At 47.8% G+C, this 15,566-nt stretch overlaps 1 protein-coding gene across 8 annotated transcripts in view; it reads right to left on the bottom strand.

Moving 5' to 3' along the window:
- The window catches only part of QKI (QKI, KH domain containing RNA binding), a 186,729-nt gene extending 172,476 nt beyond the window's left edge, over positions 1-14,253 (bottom strand). For 3 of the 8 annotated variants that reach the window (XM_029053742.2, XM_029053740.2, XM_029053754.2), the window contains exon 1: positions 14,045-14,251. In XM_029053742.2, the coding sequence (XP_028909575.1) occupies positions 14,045-14,186 (142 nt within the window). In that variant the 5' untranslated portion in view covers positions 14,187-14,251. Of the gene's footprint in view, positions 1-14,044 lie in introns of all 8 variants that reach the window. The other 5 variants (XR_005659769.1, XM_029053760.2, XM_029053770.2 and 2 more) reach the window with 3 other exon arrangements.
- Positions 14,254-15,566: the final 1,313 nt, after the last annotated feature.

Consider the following 15,566-nt stretch of genomic DNA (forward strand, 5'->3'; position numbering starts at 1 on the left):
CGGCTTGGGCTGAAAGGATCCTGAAAGATGCAGGTCTTTCTTTACTGTTTATTTTTATAGTGTCCCTTTAAAGTATTACTGTAATGAATTTTGAAGTATCACAGGGCCTCATAAGCATGTTATAGATCAGTTTTATAGCCGTAAAGCAGAATTAATTTCAGTGCCCTAAATTCTCCAATTATTCTCCCAAATAGCAGCAAAAAGCATTCTGGTAAAACTTAAGGGGCCACTTTCCAGAAGCGGCCGCTCAATCCACATAAGACTGTGCTCTGACTCCTCCCAAGGCCTTTTAATAATAAGAATAATGGTAATTGTAGTGTTTGTTAAATGCTTACTACATGCCAAACACAGTACCGAGCGCACGGAAAACAGGTATGGAATTCCCACTTTTACAAATGAGGAAACTGAGGCACAGTCAAGTCAAAATGACTTGTCCAAGGCCCCACAACAAGCAAACTGGGATTAGAACCCAGGATCTCTGACTCTCAGGTCCATGCTCTTTGCACTAGGCTGCGCTGCTTCTCTATCAGAAGGTAATATATTTACTCACATAACTGCACCTCATCATTTCCCCACACCAGCTTTTGAGGAGGAAGCAACATACTACATAATGAGAAGATAAGGGCCAGAACACTGTAAAGCAGCACTGCCAGCTCAAAAGAGTCAAGTTTTTCAAAGAGTGTAATTCTGGGGAAGGAGAAGAATCAATCATTAAGGACCTAGTATCACAGTCAGTGATACTTATTGAGCACATACTTGTGCAGAGCACTGCACTAAGCATTTGGTCGATGACCACACAACAGAGTTGGCAGAGAGATTCCCGGCCCACAATAAGCTTACAGTCTAAAGGGACGAATAGCCATTCATGTAAACAAGCGATTTACACTACATGATTCAAAGATATGTACAAAAGTGCTGAGGGGTTGAGGTTGGGGCAAAAATCCAATGCCCAAAGATCACAGATCCATATACGCAGATGGTGCAGATGGGAGGGAGAAGGAGCTGGGCAAACGACGGCTTAATAGCGGAAGGCCTCTTGGAGAGGTGACCTTAGTAAGGCCTGGACAGTGGGGAGAGGACTGACATATAGAGAGAGGGTAGGGAGAAGGGGGCATTCCAGGTTTAAAAGAGGATGGAGGGGAAAGGGCTTGGCATTCAAACGGATGAGATTGGAGCACAGCAAGTTAGCTGGTCTACTATATGCAGCACTTGAGAGAATGCAATAGAAGAGACTGTCTCATCTTCATTCAACCCTCATTTCTTCCTCCCCACCCCGTTAGACTGGGTGCTAAAAGAATTAAATCTAGCAATAAGGCTAAGAGCCCCATGGATTTTTTTACACAAAAATTATGCAAAGTGGGGAAACTGTGACGGTAAAAACAGAAGATGATGCTACTCAAAATTAAGGAGTCTGGCAGAGTATTTCTCTCACCCTTCGTTACACCCACACTTTATGTGTATCTAAGTGTGTATCAGTGTGGGTGATATACACTTTGGCAAAAAAAAAAAAAAATGTATGGTGTCAAACATATATATAGGCTCTAGGGCTTGAAGATTTCCCAGTTTTAATAGTGATTATATTCATTCTCCCATTGAACTTAAAATATTTTATGGGACAATTAAAGATGTCTTGTATTTATTTTCTCCCCTACCGCAGCACAGAGTCTTTGATTTCTTGGCACGGTCTGCCACAATATTTTTCCACTTAAAATCCATCGTAAGTTACATCTTAAGCCATACAATGATAATTTGCAGGAAAATTAAAATTTGTTGAAAATTCCATCTGGGCTGTCTAAGAAGAATTTTGCCACAAAACATTTTCTGACAGTCACAGAGAACAGGCGGTGAACAATGTATTTTCAAGGAGCAGAGTGGGAACCACGGTATAAAGAGAAGCACAAAATCCTCCACTTTACAGGCTTTACAAGCTGGCACCAAGAATTATGTCCTTTTTGGGAATCTTCATTCACAAACTAGTGCCACTGTATTTTCAGCAGTGGGTCTTTATCATTTTAAACTGGCATAAGATATTGTCTGTGCAATATTAAATTGTGCCTTTCTCGTGAATCCCAGGCTCCACTGCTCCAACCCCACCCAACCACAACAACGTCCCACATTCTTCACTGTCTTCCTTAAAAGACCACCTCCTCCAAGAAATCTTCCTGGATGCTTTAATTTCCCTCCCTCCCCCATATCCTTGGGGATTCTACTCCATCTGTCCCCTTAACACTTAGGTGTGTATGTACGCACGTGTGCATACACAAGGATCTTGGATTGTTGACCTGTACTTTTTAATTGGACTCTATGTATTCCTTTTTCCTGTTGTATATTTCTTCTTCATTAGTTTCCCAAGCATCTAGTCAAGTGCTCTATATAATTTAGGTTCTCAAAAAAAAAAAATGCTATTGATGGAAATAGGTGTGATAACAGGTCTTCAGATTTTACACCAAAAAATGGTCAAATGATCATCTAGCCAGGAAGGGGATTCCCAAGAGCACATCTGTGATTTTAAATGCAGCTACTCTGCATAATGTACTCAGCTCTGCCACAGAGTGTGTTTTCACCACATACTTTAGAAAGTATGCTGTTAGGGAATACTAGTCTAACATGAATTTGTTTGGATTCAGCCTATATGCCCAAGGGTCTGGCAGTGGACATGCTGAATACAAGTATTCCTTAACACTCAGGTTTACAAAACACAACCCCCAGGTTATAAGAGAACTGGGCAAAAATTTACATGCATGCGCAGGCTAAGTTCATTTTGGGTGTTTTTTTGTTGTTTTTTAAAACCAGACCTGCAATGTTTAAGGTGGTGGCAGCTCACGATTGTCTTGGCAGGTTCAACCACATTTTCTCAAAGGCAGTGGCATAGTATCTTCTTAAAACAAAAAATCGCATACTTAAACAAAACATTTAAGTCTTTATGTGTACTGGGCCTCGGGGTTATCACCCTTATGCATGTAGCCATGAACGGGACACCTTCTACTGAAAACAGATCTCTTAGGAAAACTCACCTGATGCCCAACTGTCAGTTCAGGCTCCTCAAGTCACAAAAATTCCTCAAGTGTCAAAGGAGGGGTTTTTTTTTTTTTTTTTGCCTCTTCTCAGGAAAGGAGAAAGACATTAAAGTCCTAGTGACTTCATTTTTCACCTATACCTCAATATAATAGCTGTGGTATTTCATTCATTCAATTGTATTTATTGAGTGCTTACGTATTAAGGGCACTGTACTAAGCACTTGTTAAGCGCTTACTAGGTGCAAAGCACTCTACTAAGCACAGGGGTGGCTACAAACAAATCGGGTTGGACACAGTCCCTGTGTCACTTGGGGCTCAGAGTCTCAATCCCCATTGTGCAGATGAGGTAACCGAGGCCTAGAGAAATGAAGTGACTTGCCTACGGCCAGAGGGGAGTTAAGTGCTGATGCCGGGATTAGAACCCATGACCTCCCGACTCCCAAGCCCAAGCTCTATCCACTACACCGGGCTGCTTTCGTTTCCGCTCCCCAAGATCAGGGGCCTCCGGAATGGGGTGTATTGGCTACCTCCTGCTGCACCTACTTCCACCCAAATCTTCATCAGGCTTCATCATCCTCATCAATGGTATTATTGAGTACTTACAATGTGCAGAGCACAGCGCTTGGGAGAGTACAGTACAACAGAGTTGGCGGACGTGCTCCCGGACCACAACGGGCCTCGTTGCTGACACTCTTCTGAGCCGTCTAGTTGATAAATTGCTCTGTTTTTCACCCAGTGTTCATCTAAGGGTGATGCAGATGTTCCTGACACCTAGCCTTATTAAAAACACCGCCTTACCAAGCAGTCTCTACGTACATTCAACTCCCCAGTTGGAACCAACGGGTTTCCTGGTGATTAGTTATGAAGAAAATGCAGTTAGTAGATTAGTACTCGCTAGGTTTCCGTACTCCCGTTAGCTAAACAGCTGAAGCTCTGTCCTTTGGTTTCCTGGGAAGTTCACTTCAGTCATTACGAATTATGTGAAAACCTGGGATACCTATAAGAATACCAAGGGTCACGTCTAAATGCCAGAACAATTTCTGGGAGTCTCCGCCGGCGGACGGAAATTACGTAATGGCAACTATATGACAAAAGTCTTCAAGTCATTTGTGGTAATTCATGGATTGTTTCCCATTTTAATTCTCCCTCTCCCAAATGAGCCACAAAATCATGTTTTAACATGCCCGGCAACCCAGCTGGCTCAGAGAAGTTAAAGTTTCACTGACATGCCTGTTGTGTTACCTCTCTGCAAAAGTAGGTTCAAATCGGATGGCGGCGATGGACCTGGGGAGAAGAAAAACATCTCAACCTGAGCTTCCTTAGAGCTGGGGTCTTTCCTACAAGCTTTAATTCTCACTTCTTTTCGGTTCCCTTTTTAAATATATCACTTTAGCCACACGTAAGAAACAATTCAATGCTACAGAATTACCGTAGCAGGGATTTCGCCTGTCTTTTCTAAATAAAAATCAAGAGTGAGAGGGCAAAATCACAGTTCGAAAGCTGACTTGTCTAAGTGCGATCACAAGAGATTCTCTCAAACCAAGCCTTTTTATGTGGTTAGGCTTTTCTAAAAACTGTATGCAGAGAAAAGGCCAATGAAGTCCCTCCCCACCCCCCAAAATAGTCAGGTAAAAGGCCCTTCTCACCTACATGATCGACAGATCTACGCCGGATAGCCAGCAGCAAGCAAACAGTACACTGCACGCACTCAATATTAAATCAGGTCCTATGTTGTGAAAACAGACCTTTCACTTTCTCCTTCAAAGAGCTGGATTATATCTGTAAAAATGTTGAAACGCAGGTGGTTAAGAATAATACACTGGAACAGATTGCAGGAATACCGACTACCCTGTTATTAATACGGTATTTCTAACTTGTTCTCTCATTTTGGAGAGTGCCGGCGTACACAGGAGCACACTTTCCATTAGTTGGCCCAAAACACAACTCTGGTGTCCTACAAATACTGTGATCTGCTTTTCCAACTTCACTCCAACAAGACTATGAGGTCAGGTCCGACAAAAATAATTAATTTTGTCAGAATATCAAGTAAGAGGAAGTTTAACTTCAGGCACGAAGAATTACGCAACTAAGAAAATGCACATTACCTAATTGGATATTTTTTAAAAGCCTTTGACTTGAGTTGTCAGGGTTGATAATGCTTCTTAACTTAGAAAATCATACAATTAAGAATACGCATCCGCATCCCGTCTTTCGAGCTAGGAGCTAGCCTTATCCACCCGCCCCCCCCACCCCCCACCCCCACCCCGGCCCCGACACACACACTACTGAAATCTGTGCAAAATATTTATGCAGCATACAGTTTTGCAACAAAGCTTACAACTATTATTTGGCTACGTGCTTAACGCAAAAGAAACTGGAAAAGAATAATCAAGAAGCCAAAAGAATGGTTTGGTTCAGGATCAGACCAAACAAATCGGTGTTGGGCTTGGGTGGGGGTCAAAGAAAAGGGTGCAAATACCATTCTGATACACTATCACCCGTATTTATACCTTGCACAGCGGGCTCAATTGTGATGTTAACAGCTGCCTTGCTGTCCACACCTCTCTTTCTCCTGAGAATTACTCAAAATGTATTACTTTGGTACTTGACGGCCCACCGGTTTGAAATCTACCTTCAGGCTTTTAAATAAACCACAAGTGCTTGTTTTTTGAGGATCAACGTAATCAGTGAATTCATTTGCTTTGGTCGGATGTGGGTTAACTCCACCTATAAATACAGTCCACTATGGCCCCACCAGTATTGTTTTCGGTTGCCAGTCCGGTTTAGCAGCGATGGCTTTCCAAGGGTACAGAATCGGAGATGAGAACCACCTAGGGGATTCTTTTTAAAAAAGCAGCACGACCTAGTGGAGAGAGCCTGGCAGTCAAGAGGACCTGGGTTCTAATCCCAGCTCTGCCACTTAACCACTGCATGACCACGGGCAAGCCACTTAACAACTCCGTGCCCCAGTTCCCTCTTCTGTAAAATGGGTATTAAATCCCTGTCCTCCCTCGGAAACTCTGACAGAGCCCTAGTCCCATTTGAGGTTCACTGAATCAATGGTATTTACTGAGGGCTTACCGCGTGCAGAGCACTGCGCTAAGCACCTGGGAGAGTACAAGATGAGTCGGCAGATAACTTCCCTGCCCACAAGGAACTTACAGACTAGAGGGTCCTCAAGGTCTAGATGGAATCCACTCTATCTTGTAATGGACGCTTAGCATTTACTACAGGGCCGACACACAGTAAGCGCTTAACAAGTACCATTATTTTCATGATCACAAACCGGCAAAGTATGGAAATATAGCATTTAAACCGGCAAAATTGATTCTGTCCAGGTATTTGGGGGAAGCCTGTAGAGGCAAAGGATTCTCTCCATTTTATGGATAAGCGCACAGATTTACTTAGCCCTCTGCACGGAGTAAGCGCTCAAAAAGTACGAGTGAATGAACACCTCTAAAGAAATGCAACAAGTCAATGGGCAAACTAGCCACTGGTAGGGTTCCTCTTCTTACTGCTACATTAGCTTAATCAGATGGTCTGCAGCGTTTGAGTACAATCATTCCAATCTGTCTTCCGACTGGCAGGAGAGCATTCTTAGGTCTTTTGTGGTTCAATTCATTCAAGTGTATTTATTGAGAGCTTAGTGTGTGCAGAGCACTGTACTTAGGACTTGGGAGAGGACAAATACAACAATCAGCAGACACATTCCCTGCCCTTAAGGAGCTTACCGTCGAGAGGGGAGACAGACCTCTTGTTTTACGGTAGTTGTTGAGCGCCTTCTACTACTAATAGTTGGGGTATTTGTTAGAGGCTTACTCTGTGCCGGGCCCTGGGGTAGCTACAAGCGAAATCAGGTTGGACCCACTCTCTATCCCACGTGGGGTCCACAGTCTTAATCGGTGCTCTCCCCCTCCCCCCAAAAAAGGTTGACCTTTGAAGGTACAGGGAAAGAGGGTATATTTCCAAGAAAATATAGCTATGGCATAAGCCTGGTCTCAGAAAAAGTGATGAGCAAGAGGCCATATGACGCGTCTTACCTTTCAAATGGCAATCCCTTATTTCCGCTAGGACGACTGTCAAAGTTTCTTTCATAATTTAGAAATGCAAGGAAGCAAAACAACGTAAAAACTTCTTTGTCGGGAGCTAAGAAGAAGATACGGAGTACTCATCATCAGCATCAATAGCATGAGATATATTTGGGGCACCAGGACCGCCTTCAGAGGAGTTAAGCCCAATGGTGTCCATCATCAAGGAGCTCAAGGTCTTACCTTAAGATCTTAAGTGAGAGTCAACTGTCTGCCCTTGGTAATTTCCCTAGGTAAGTTAGTAGGAACTTTCTATTTTGGTGAAGTGAAAACGAAGCGAGGACCAAACGGAATTCCGGGTGAAGTTTATTTTAAATGGTACTTTTTGGCTATGCTTCTACTGAAGCTAGTTATCAGGTAAGAGTCAAATGCAGAGAGTGCAAGTATTCTCAAGGCAACCTTTCAAGTTGCGTGCAGGGATGTGCATATTTCTGAAGTCCTCTTAGCACGCCCAGCCTTAGGTGCCAGCCACCGATTCTATGAATAGCAGCTGATGTATTACATCAGTCCTCTGATCCTATTAACTACCCAAGACCATCGTCTCTGGAAGAAAAGTACTCTGGTATTAAGACCACAAATTCCACATCGTAGTGGCAGAAGGCTGCATCATGACACTGGTCTAAAACATACTCATCAGGCACCGGTGCCAGTCTTCAATCAGCAAACCGTCCTCCGACTCCCACCCAGTGGACAATTATCCTCTCGGCTTTATCATAACCCTAACGGATCCCATTACTTTTGATAAGACCGCTTTCAAACTAAATTCTAATTGGCTGATTAGAAGTTACCAACCTAGACCAATTCAACTTTTTTCACATAAAAGCAGACACGGTTCGCCTCTGAATAGCCACCAACGGGACTGATCAGGACAAAAGTTTAATACATACGGTTCACAAAGGAGGGGGCGGGGTGGGGGGGAATTTACCACCCTCCACAAGATGCTTTTAATTGACATTTCAGTGACCAGAAGGCCAGCCTAAGAGGGGTGTTTTGGGGGGGGGGCGGGGAGGAGGGGAACCCCATGTATTTCTGCCGAAGACCCCTGCTGCAATTCAGCTGCCGCCTGGACAGTCTGAGAGCTTCGTGTCCGGCATTTCTGACAGCCGCGGAGCTCGCACCGAACGGCATTTAATACGTCTCATTAAGAGTCGTTTCACCATACGAACTTCTTGAAGGGGGAGCCAGTGGTTTAAGGTAAAATGCTGTTTTCAAAGTCCAAACATCTTCTGCATCACAGAGAAAGAAGTAATGCCTCATTCCTGCTCATCTCTTCAGAATCTCATTTAGGTTAACGTAACCTAAGGAGGGCCTTTTTCTTTTTTTTTTTTTTGGGTACTCTCCAACAGCCATGGAGGAAATCAAACTCTAGTTCAAAATCCCTTAAAAGAAGTGATTTCCACTTTTGGCTTTCCCTGAGGCACGTTAACTCCCGGCTCCAGGGGAGTTACTCCTATTTGGGCTTCAGGTGTGACCTCTGATGCTGCAATGAAAATGAGAGAACATCACTCTCAGTCGAGACCCTTTTCACAGGCTCCCGGCTCCCGGGTTCCACGGTAAAATGTTCAACTAAAAAAAATTATATATATTCACATATACCACTTCAAGACTGCCGACAGAAAACAAAATTGTGGATCAACTATAACGGATAGCTGATGGGTATATCGCACGGTCACGACGCTAAGAATAACCGGGTCCGGATGAGAAATGAGCATCGAGAGAAAATTTTTCATCCTCAGGGTGATTACGTAAACCCTCGACAAAAAGCTCAAAATAAACAGCCAGTTTTTTAATCAAGAAATACCATTTTATAATATTCTCTCAAAGGATTCTTGGCACTTGAGAAATTTTGAAATACAGCAAGGAGAGCAATCTCCCACTTGGGGCTGCTAACTCCACGTTCACCTCTACAAGGGATGGATAACCCTAACGAGGTATTTTATTTAACTGGAAATTAAAGCGTGGACTACTCATCAACTGACGAGACAATATTAGAGATGAACGACTCACTGGGTAACCGCTCCCACCCCCACGCAAATTGGTTTAAAAAGCATACGTTTTACTGGTAGCCATCAAGAGAGGAGGAAAAGACGCTTGAAGGATGCCAACCAATGATAAGGGGCAAATCCACTCTGAACAAAGATTCTTCTGGGAAAAACTATCACCTGACCGGTTGAAATGGAGTAGCATGATTTCTGCAGCGTCTTCTGTGATTTTGAAAGGGTTCCCCACATTCCCAGTCGACTACAGTATCTTCCCAAATTGGCACATGCACCCCTATGAGAAATAATGTGTGGCGCAGTTATCAGCGCTTAGAAAAGCGCTTGGCACAGAGTAAACGCTTAACCAATACCCTAATTAATCAGTGTTTCCTTTGCTTTTAGGAACAGCTGGAAACCAAAACTATATCCAGCGCTTAGAACAGTGCCTGGCACATAGTAAGCACTTAAACACCATGATTACTATTATCATCATTATTATTATTACATTCGGGAGATATAGAATCTAGACTAAAAGAAAAGCCACCCCCATAAATCGCCTCATCTCGAGTAAATAAATGGGTTCTTGAATTTATCAGAGCATTTCCCCCGACTTCAACCTCACTTGGCTGGAGAAATGTGCAAACAACTTGGGTAACTCAGAATGATCCCTTAATGCTTTAACCTTTTTCCGACAATGCCATCGTCAAGAAAAAATGAGTTTTGGGTTTTTTTGCTTTTGCTTTTTTTTTAAAAAAAAAAAAACAACAAACAAACAAGTTACTCAACTGATCCTCCAAATGGGCTCCTATAGCTGGAGCAAGTTACCAGCCTTTCAAATGGACAATCACCAAATTTGAACGAAAACGAAATCTGCATTTCCACCTTAGCCCGGTGCTGCTCTTTAGCCCACATACCACACACGGGTCAAACTTTTGCAACTGAAGATCTTGCTGGAAAGACTGGGTCCCGGCTTTCATTCCACAAGAATACCCCTCTAGAGCCAAGAGGCTATTCTGAGGGGGACACTCGCCCAAAGGGGAAAAGTGACTCAATTCGTTCCCTTCTTGGGAGGGCATCAAAATCTTTCACCTGGGAAAAATCTGACGCGCTTCATCCCTCAACTTCAGGCTTCCGCCCAACGGACCCGTCAAGAGCCGGTTGGGCAGTTCGGAAACCTAACGGGGGTTTTCACGGCGGCCCTCAGCCTGTCGGTTTCAAGTAGATAACCTGGCTGATTTTCCATCATCAAGTTTTAGAGTGCTATCATAACAAGAGTAGAGTATGATTTTCTCTACCTCCGACTGAATTCCACTTGCTTCTTAACGTATCTGATGAAATAGGAGAAGGACCATGGCTCAGTGGCAAGAGCCCGGGCTTGGGAGTCAGAGGTCGTGGGTTCTCGTCCCGGCTCTGCCCCTTGTCAGCTCTGTGACTGTGGGCAAGTCACTGCGCTTCTCTGGGCCTCAGTTCCCTGGTCTGTAAAATGGGGATGAAGACTGTGAGCCCCATGTGGGACAACCTGATGACCTTCCCCAGCACTTAGAAGAGTGCTTGACACAGAGTAAGCGCTTAAGAAATGCCATCATGAAATTTAAGTCTTCACCTGGATGGGAGCGCACTTGGAAAAATGGCATTTTCGGAGAAAAGTTCTAGTTAGGCCCATCAGCAAAAAGGCCAGTTTCCTCATAAAAAGTTAATGGGGGTGGTGGGGGGGGAGGGGAGGGGAGGGGCATTTTAGAAACCAATGAGGGGTGTTTTTTTTTTTAATCAGGTTAAGTTTTACAGTGAAAACAATGGTAGGAAACAGCTTATTCCATCGAAGGAAGAGCCCCTCTTCCTGTGTGTTTGTGTTAGCCTGATAAAAACAATCCAACTTCCTCCTCATTATGCTGTCTGTTTTAAACATCCTTGTTACCATACAAAAGCAGACTTTTTACACATGGGAGTTGAAGAGTTTACCATTCCAGAGACTTTAAATAATTTTCGACTTTCCAGCATTTACAGTGAGTGATGTTCTCAGAAAAATGAATCACATAATCAACCGGGGGTCTTTCAACTTTTAGAACCTTTAAAGAAAGAAAGAAACGAATAAAAGGTCCCACTAATCGCCCCTGACTACCATCTCCAGGCCAAGATTGAGGGAACTGCCCCCATGACGAGGGTTGTTAGGTACTAGTATGTTTGAGTCGTTGCATATTTTGAAGGACCTTATTGATATGGGGGGGGGGCGGGCGGAAAGGAGTTCAAAATCAAACTTTAGAGCTAAAACAAATTAGACTTAAAATAATTCATCTAAAACGACTCCGCCTGACTTGGTACAGTGTACTTCAACTGAAAAGTCATTTCATTTCTCTAAATTCTAAGAAAGGTATTCCTAGAAGAGGCAAGTCCAGGGTAGTAAGATCTTTTTTAAAAAAAATAAAATTATCCTATTACTAATCATGTTTATCAAACGCCTGCTGTGAGCAAAGCACGGTACTAAGCACTCGGGAGAGCACACTAGAACACCAAACACATTCCCTGCCCACAACGAGCTCACGGATTAGAGGAGTCGGTCTCACGGTCCGGTTGGAGAACTGGGACTTGGCATCAAGCTGAAATATCTGCTTCTGGCTCACACGCTTTCCCTAACGTTTGGCATCAAGGATCTGGAGAGAGGTTACAAGGGTCCTCGGGGAATAAAACGTCTGGGTCGCCCGGTGGCACCACACTACGCTACCCCATGCACTGACTGTCTCTTCCAAGGGCCGACTTTGATCTCCATCACTCAACTCAACGGGGATTAAGATGGACGAAACACTTCCTTGCCACCAAGGGCCGCAGACTTCCTGGGGGGGTGGAAACTGATGCTGACCAAACGTCTCTTGACAGGGCGTATGTCCACACGAGATGTAGTCATAATATTTCTATTGACTCCATCGTTGGGTCCCATTACTGTGGAGCTCTTTGGGGGGAGGGAACCCCGAGCAGAGAGTCTTTTCTTGGAACAAGTTCCCATGCGCCATCACAAGTTGCAGAACGGGAGAAACACGTTTGGAACATGAAGCAACAAGCGAGGCCACCACCTCCGAGGGGTGCTGCTAAAACGAGGCCTTTGGGGGGGAACTCTGGAGGCCCGAGCCACCAAAAAGGTGCAGCCGTGGGGAGGGAAGGAGGGAGGGCCGCGCGCACAGACGCGATGCCTCCACCCCTTGCAAGTGGGCCCTTAATTTAGGACAAAAGAAATGCATGGAGAGATCCACCCACCCAGTTTCCAGCATGGAAAAAAGGAAAAAAAATTCCCTAGCGCCCCTTAGTGGAAAATTTGGAAACTTGGAAAATGCTCCATTGAAGAGTTCCTGAAACAGTTTTTTTTTTGGGGGGGAGGGGGGGGAAGAGAGGAGGAGGAGGAGGGCCGACATTCCACAAAGTTTTTCTGCCTCCACAATCCTTCCACCCCGACGCCAACACCAACAGGAAAAAGGCAAAGGGCTCCAGGGGGAGGCTGAACTTTTTCCGGGCCCGGGCGGAATCCGCCCGGCGAGGTGGCCTTCGTTGGGGCTGGGGAGGGGGGAAAAGCCCCCCACCCCCAAAAAAAAAGCTGGAAGGGGGGGAAAGAGGAGAGAGGCTTCTCCCAATACTGTCACCAGCCATTTTAGCCATCCGCCGGGGCTTTCGAGATGAAGTGGCTGAGGATGAGATGATTTCCCCGCCGCCCCCCGCCCAAAAAAAGAAAATGCCCCGGCTGTGGGCAACCTTCTCCGGCCCCTCCGGCTCCACTCCCCGGTGTTTTCCTCTTCCCCCGGTGGCCCATTTTTTTTAAAATTTTTTTTTTCCCCCAGGGTGTAATTCTAAGGACGCTTGAAAAAGCAAAGGACCACAACAAAAAGACGGAATCCACTCTCCGACTTGGGGGAGAGTCCATTTTCGGGCGGGCCTTTGGGAAGCGCCCTCCGTGGGGAAGCGTTGTCCATCTTGGCCCGGCCGCCGGCTCGAGGCTCTGCTCGCCAAATCACCCGGGGAAGGAGGGAGGGTTTTTCCTCTCTCTTTTCTTCTTTTTAATGGAAAATATCCAGGGAAATCCGGCGGGGCTCGGCAGCCCGGGCCACGGGACCCAAACCAGACTTCTTGAAGGAATGTGGATCCCACCGGTGGATCTACTCCCAACCTTTTCTCCCCCCGCGCCCCCCCCCCCAAAAAACTCTTTTTTCCCTCCCTTCCTGCTTTCTCTCCCCCTTTCCAACCGGGCCCTAACAATCCGCTCTGATCCGTCTGCCATCCCCCTCGCTAGCAAAATAAAAAGTTATTTCGCGCAGGAGGAAGGCCTTCGGTCACGTCGCCCTCCCCGAAACCCTTTCAGAGGGCGGAAAAAAAAGGAGAAAAAGGCGAAGTTCCACTCCCTAAGTTTTCGTTTCCCCAAAACTAGATTTTTTTTTTCCAAAGAAAACGCTTCGGGGAAGAGGGGAGAGAGGAATGATTTTGGCCCTCTCCCCGGGCTCACCCGGAGCCCCGTCGCCTCTTCTTCAAAGGCCCAGCCCCCCACGTATCCTTTTCTTTTTAAAAATAAAGCCCCCCGATCCCACGCTTTCCGGCACTAATGTCGGCAGACTGGGCCTTAATCGGAGACCTCTGGGTGTGCGTGTACGGGTGCTCATTTTCATTCATTCCATAGTATTTATTGAGCGCTTACTATAAGAAGAATAGTGATGTGGGTATGTGTTAAGCGCTTACTAGGTGCCGAGCACTGCGCTGAGCGCTCGGAACGGACAAATCGGTACCAGACAGAGCCAGTCCCTGCCCCCGGACGGGCTCACGGTCTGATTTTCGTTTTCGGAAGGGAGAAAGCGGGGGGAGGGCGAGGGGGGGAGGCGAAGGCGTTTGTCCTTCTGGGGGTGCGGAGGGCTGCGGCCCCGCGTGCGTGAGACAAAGCGGCGGGGAGGGGGGGAGGGGGGGCGTCGAGACAGTAGCCGGGGAGGACTACCTTCGTCCAGCAGGCGCTCGAGGTGGTTGAAGATCCCGCAGAAGTTGGGCAGGCTGCTCATCAGCTTCTTGTCGTTCATCAGCTGCATCAGGTAATCGGGGGTGGGCTTGGGCTTCTCCTTGGCTTCCATTTCCCCGACCATGTTCCAGGCGGCGGGGAAGCGGGAAGGCGCGGCCGGTCCTGGGGGGTGCAGGAGAGCGGCGGCGGCGGACGAGGCCCCCGCTGCCCCCCGCGGCCGCTCGGGCTCCCGCGCCGCGCACCCCCGCACCCCCCGGCCGCGCTGCCCCCCGCCGCCGGCCTCCGATCGTCGTCGTCCTCCGCGTCCTCCTCCTCCTCCTCCGCCGCCGCCGCCGCCGCCGCCGCCGCTGCTCCTCCTCCTCCCCGCCGCCGCCGCCGCCGCCGCCGCCGCTCCCGCTCCCGCTCGGCTGTGGAGGAGTTGGCTCCGCTCCGGGCGGCGGCGGCGGCGGCGGGAGGAGGAGGAGGAGGAGGGGAGGGGACGGGAGAGGGGAGGGGAGAGGAGAGGGGCGGGGACGGGCGGGGACGGGCCGGGCCGGGCCGGGACGGGACGGGCCGGGCCGGGCCGGGCCGGGGGAGGGGCGGCCGCGCCACACCACCACGCGCCGCGGGAGCGCGCGCGCGCCCCCGCCTTCCCTCCTTCCTTCACTGGGAGCGATGGGCCGCTGCGCGCTCCCATCTGCAGTTCGGCCCCCAAGAAGGAGCGGCCGCCCCGCCTGCCCGCCCGCCCGCCTGCCCGCCTGCCCGCCCAGGGCTCAGCCGTTCCGTCGTAGCGATGGAGCGCTGAGGGCGCAGCGCTGGGTTGAGCGCTCCCATCTGCACTTTGGCAGCAGAGGGACCGGGCCTGACCGTTCGCTCGTTCCTTCGGTCAGTCGGAGCGATTGAGCGCTTGGAGGGCAGTTTGGCCGCAGGGACACCCGTCCTCACCCTTCATTCGTTCGTTCAGTCAGTCAGAGTGATTGGGCGCTAAGTGCTCGGCGCTGGGCTGAGCGCTTGGATTGCAGTTTGGCGGCAGAGAGACCAGTCCTGACCGTTCACTCCTTCGTTCATTCAGTCAGTCAGTCAGTCAGTCCGAGTGATTGGGCGCTAAGGGCTCAGCACTTTGGCAGCAGAGAGACCGGGCCTGACCCTTCATTCGTTCGTTCTTTCATTCAGTCAGTCAGTCAGTCAGTCAGTCAGAGGGATTGGGCGCTAAGTGCTCGGCGCTGGGCCGAGCGCTTGGATTGCAGTTTGGCGGCAGAGAGACCAGTCCTGACCGTTCACTCCTTCGTTCATTCATTCATTCAGTCAGTCAGTCAGAGTGATTGGGCGCTAAGGGCTCAGCACTTTGGCAGCAGAGAGACCGGGCCTGACCCTTCATTCGTTCGTTCTTTCATTCATTCAGTCAGTCAGTCAGTCAGAGTGATTGGGCGCTAAGTGCTCAGCCCTGGGCTGAGCGCTTGGATTGCAGTTCGGCGGCAGAGAGACCAGTCCTGACCGTTCATTCGTTCGTTCATTCATTCATTCA

Source organism: Ornithorhynchus anatinus, chromosome 2 (genome assembly GCF_004115215.2).
Source record: "Ornithorhynchus anatinus isolate Pmale09 chromosome 2, mOrnAna1.pri.v4, whole genome shotgun sequence".
In the NCBI taxonomy this organism is placed as follows: Eukaryota; Metazoa; Chordata; class Mammalia; order Monotremata; family Ornithorhynchidae; genus Ornithorhynchus; species Ornithorhynchus anatinus.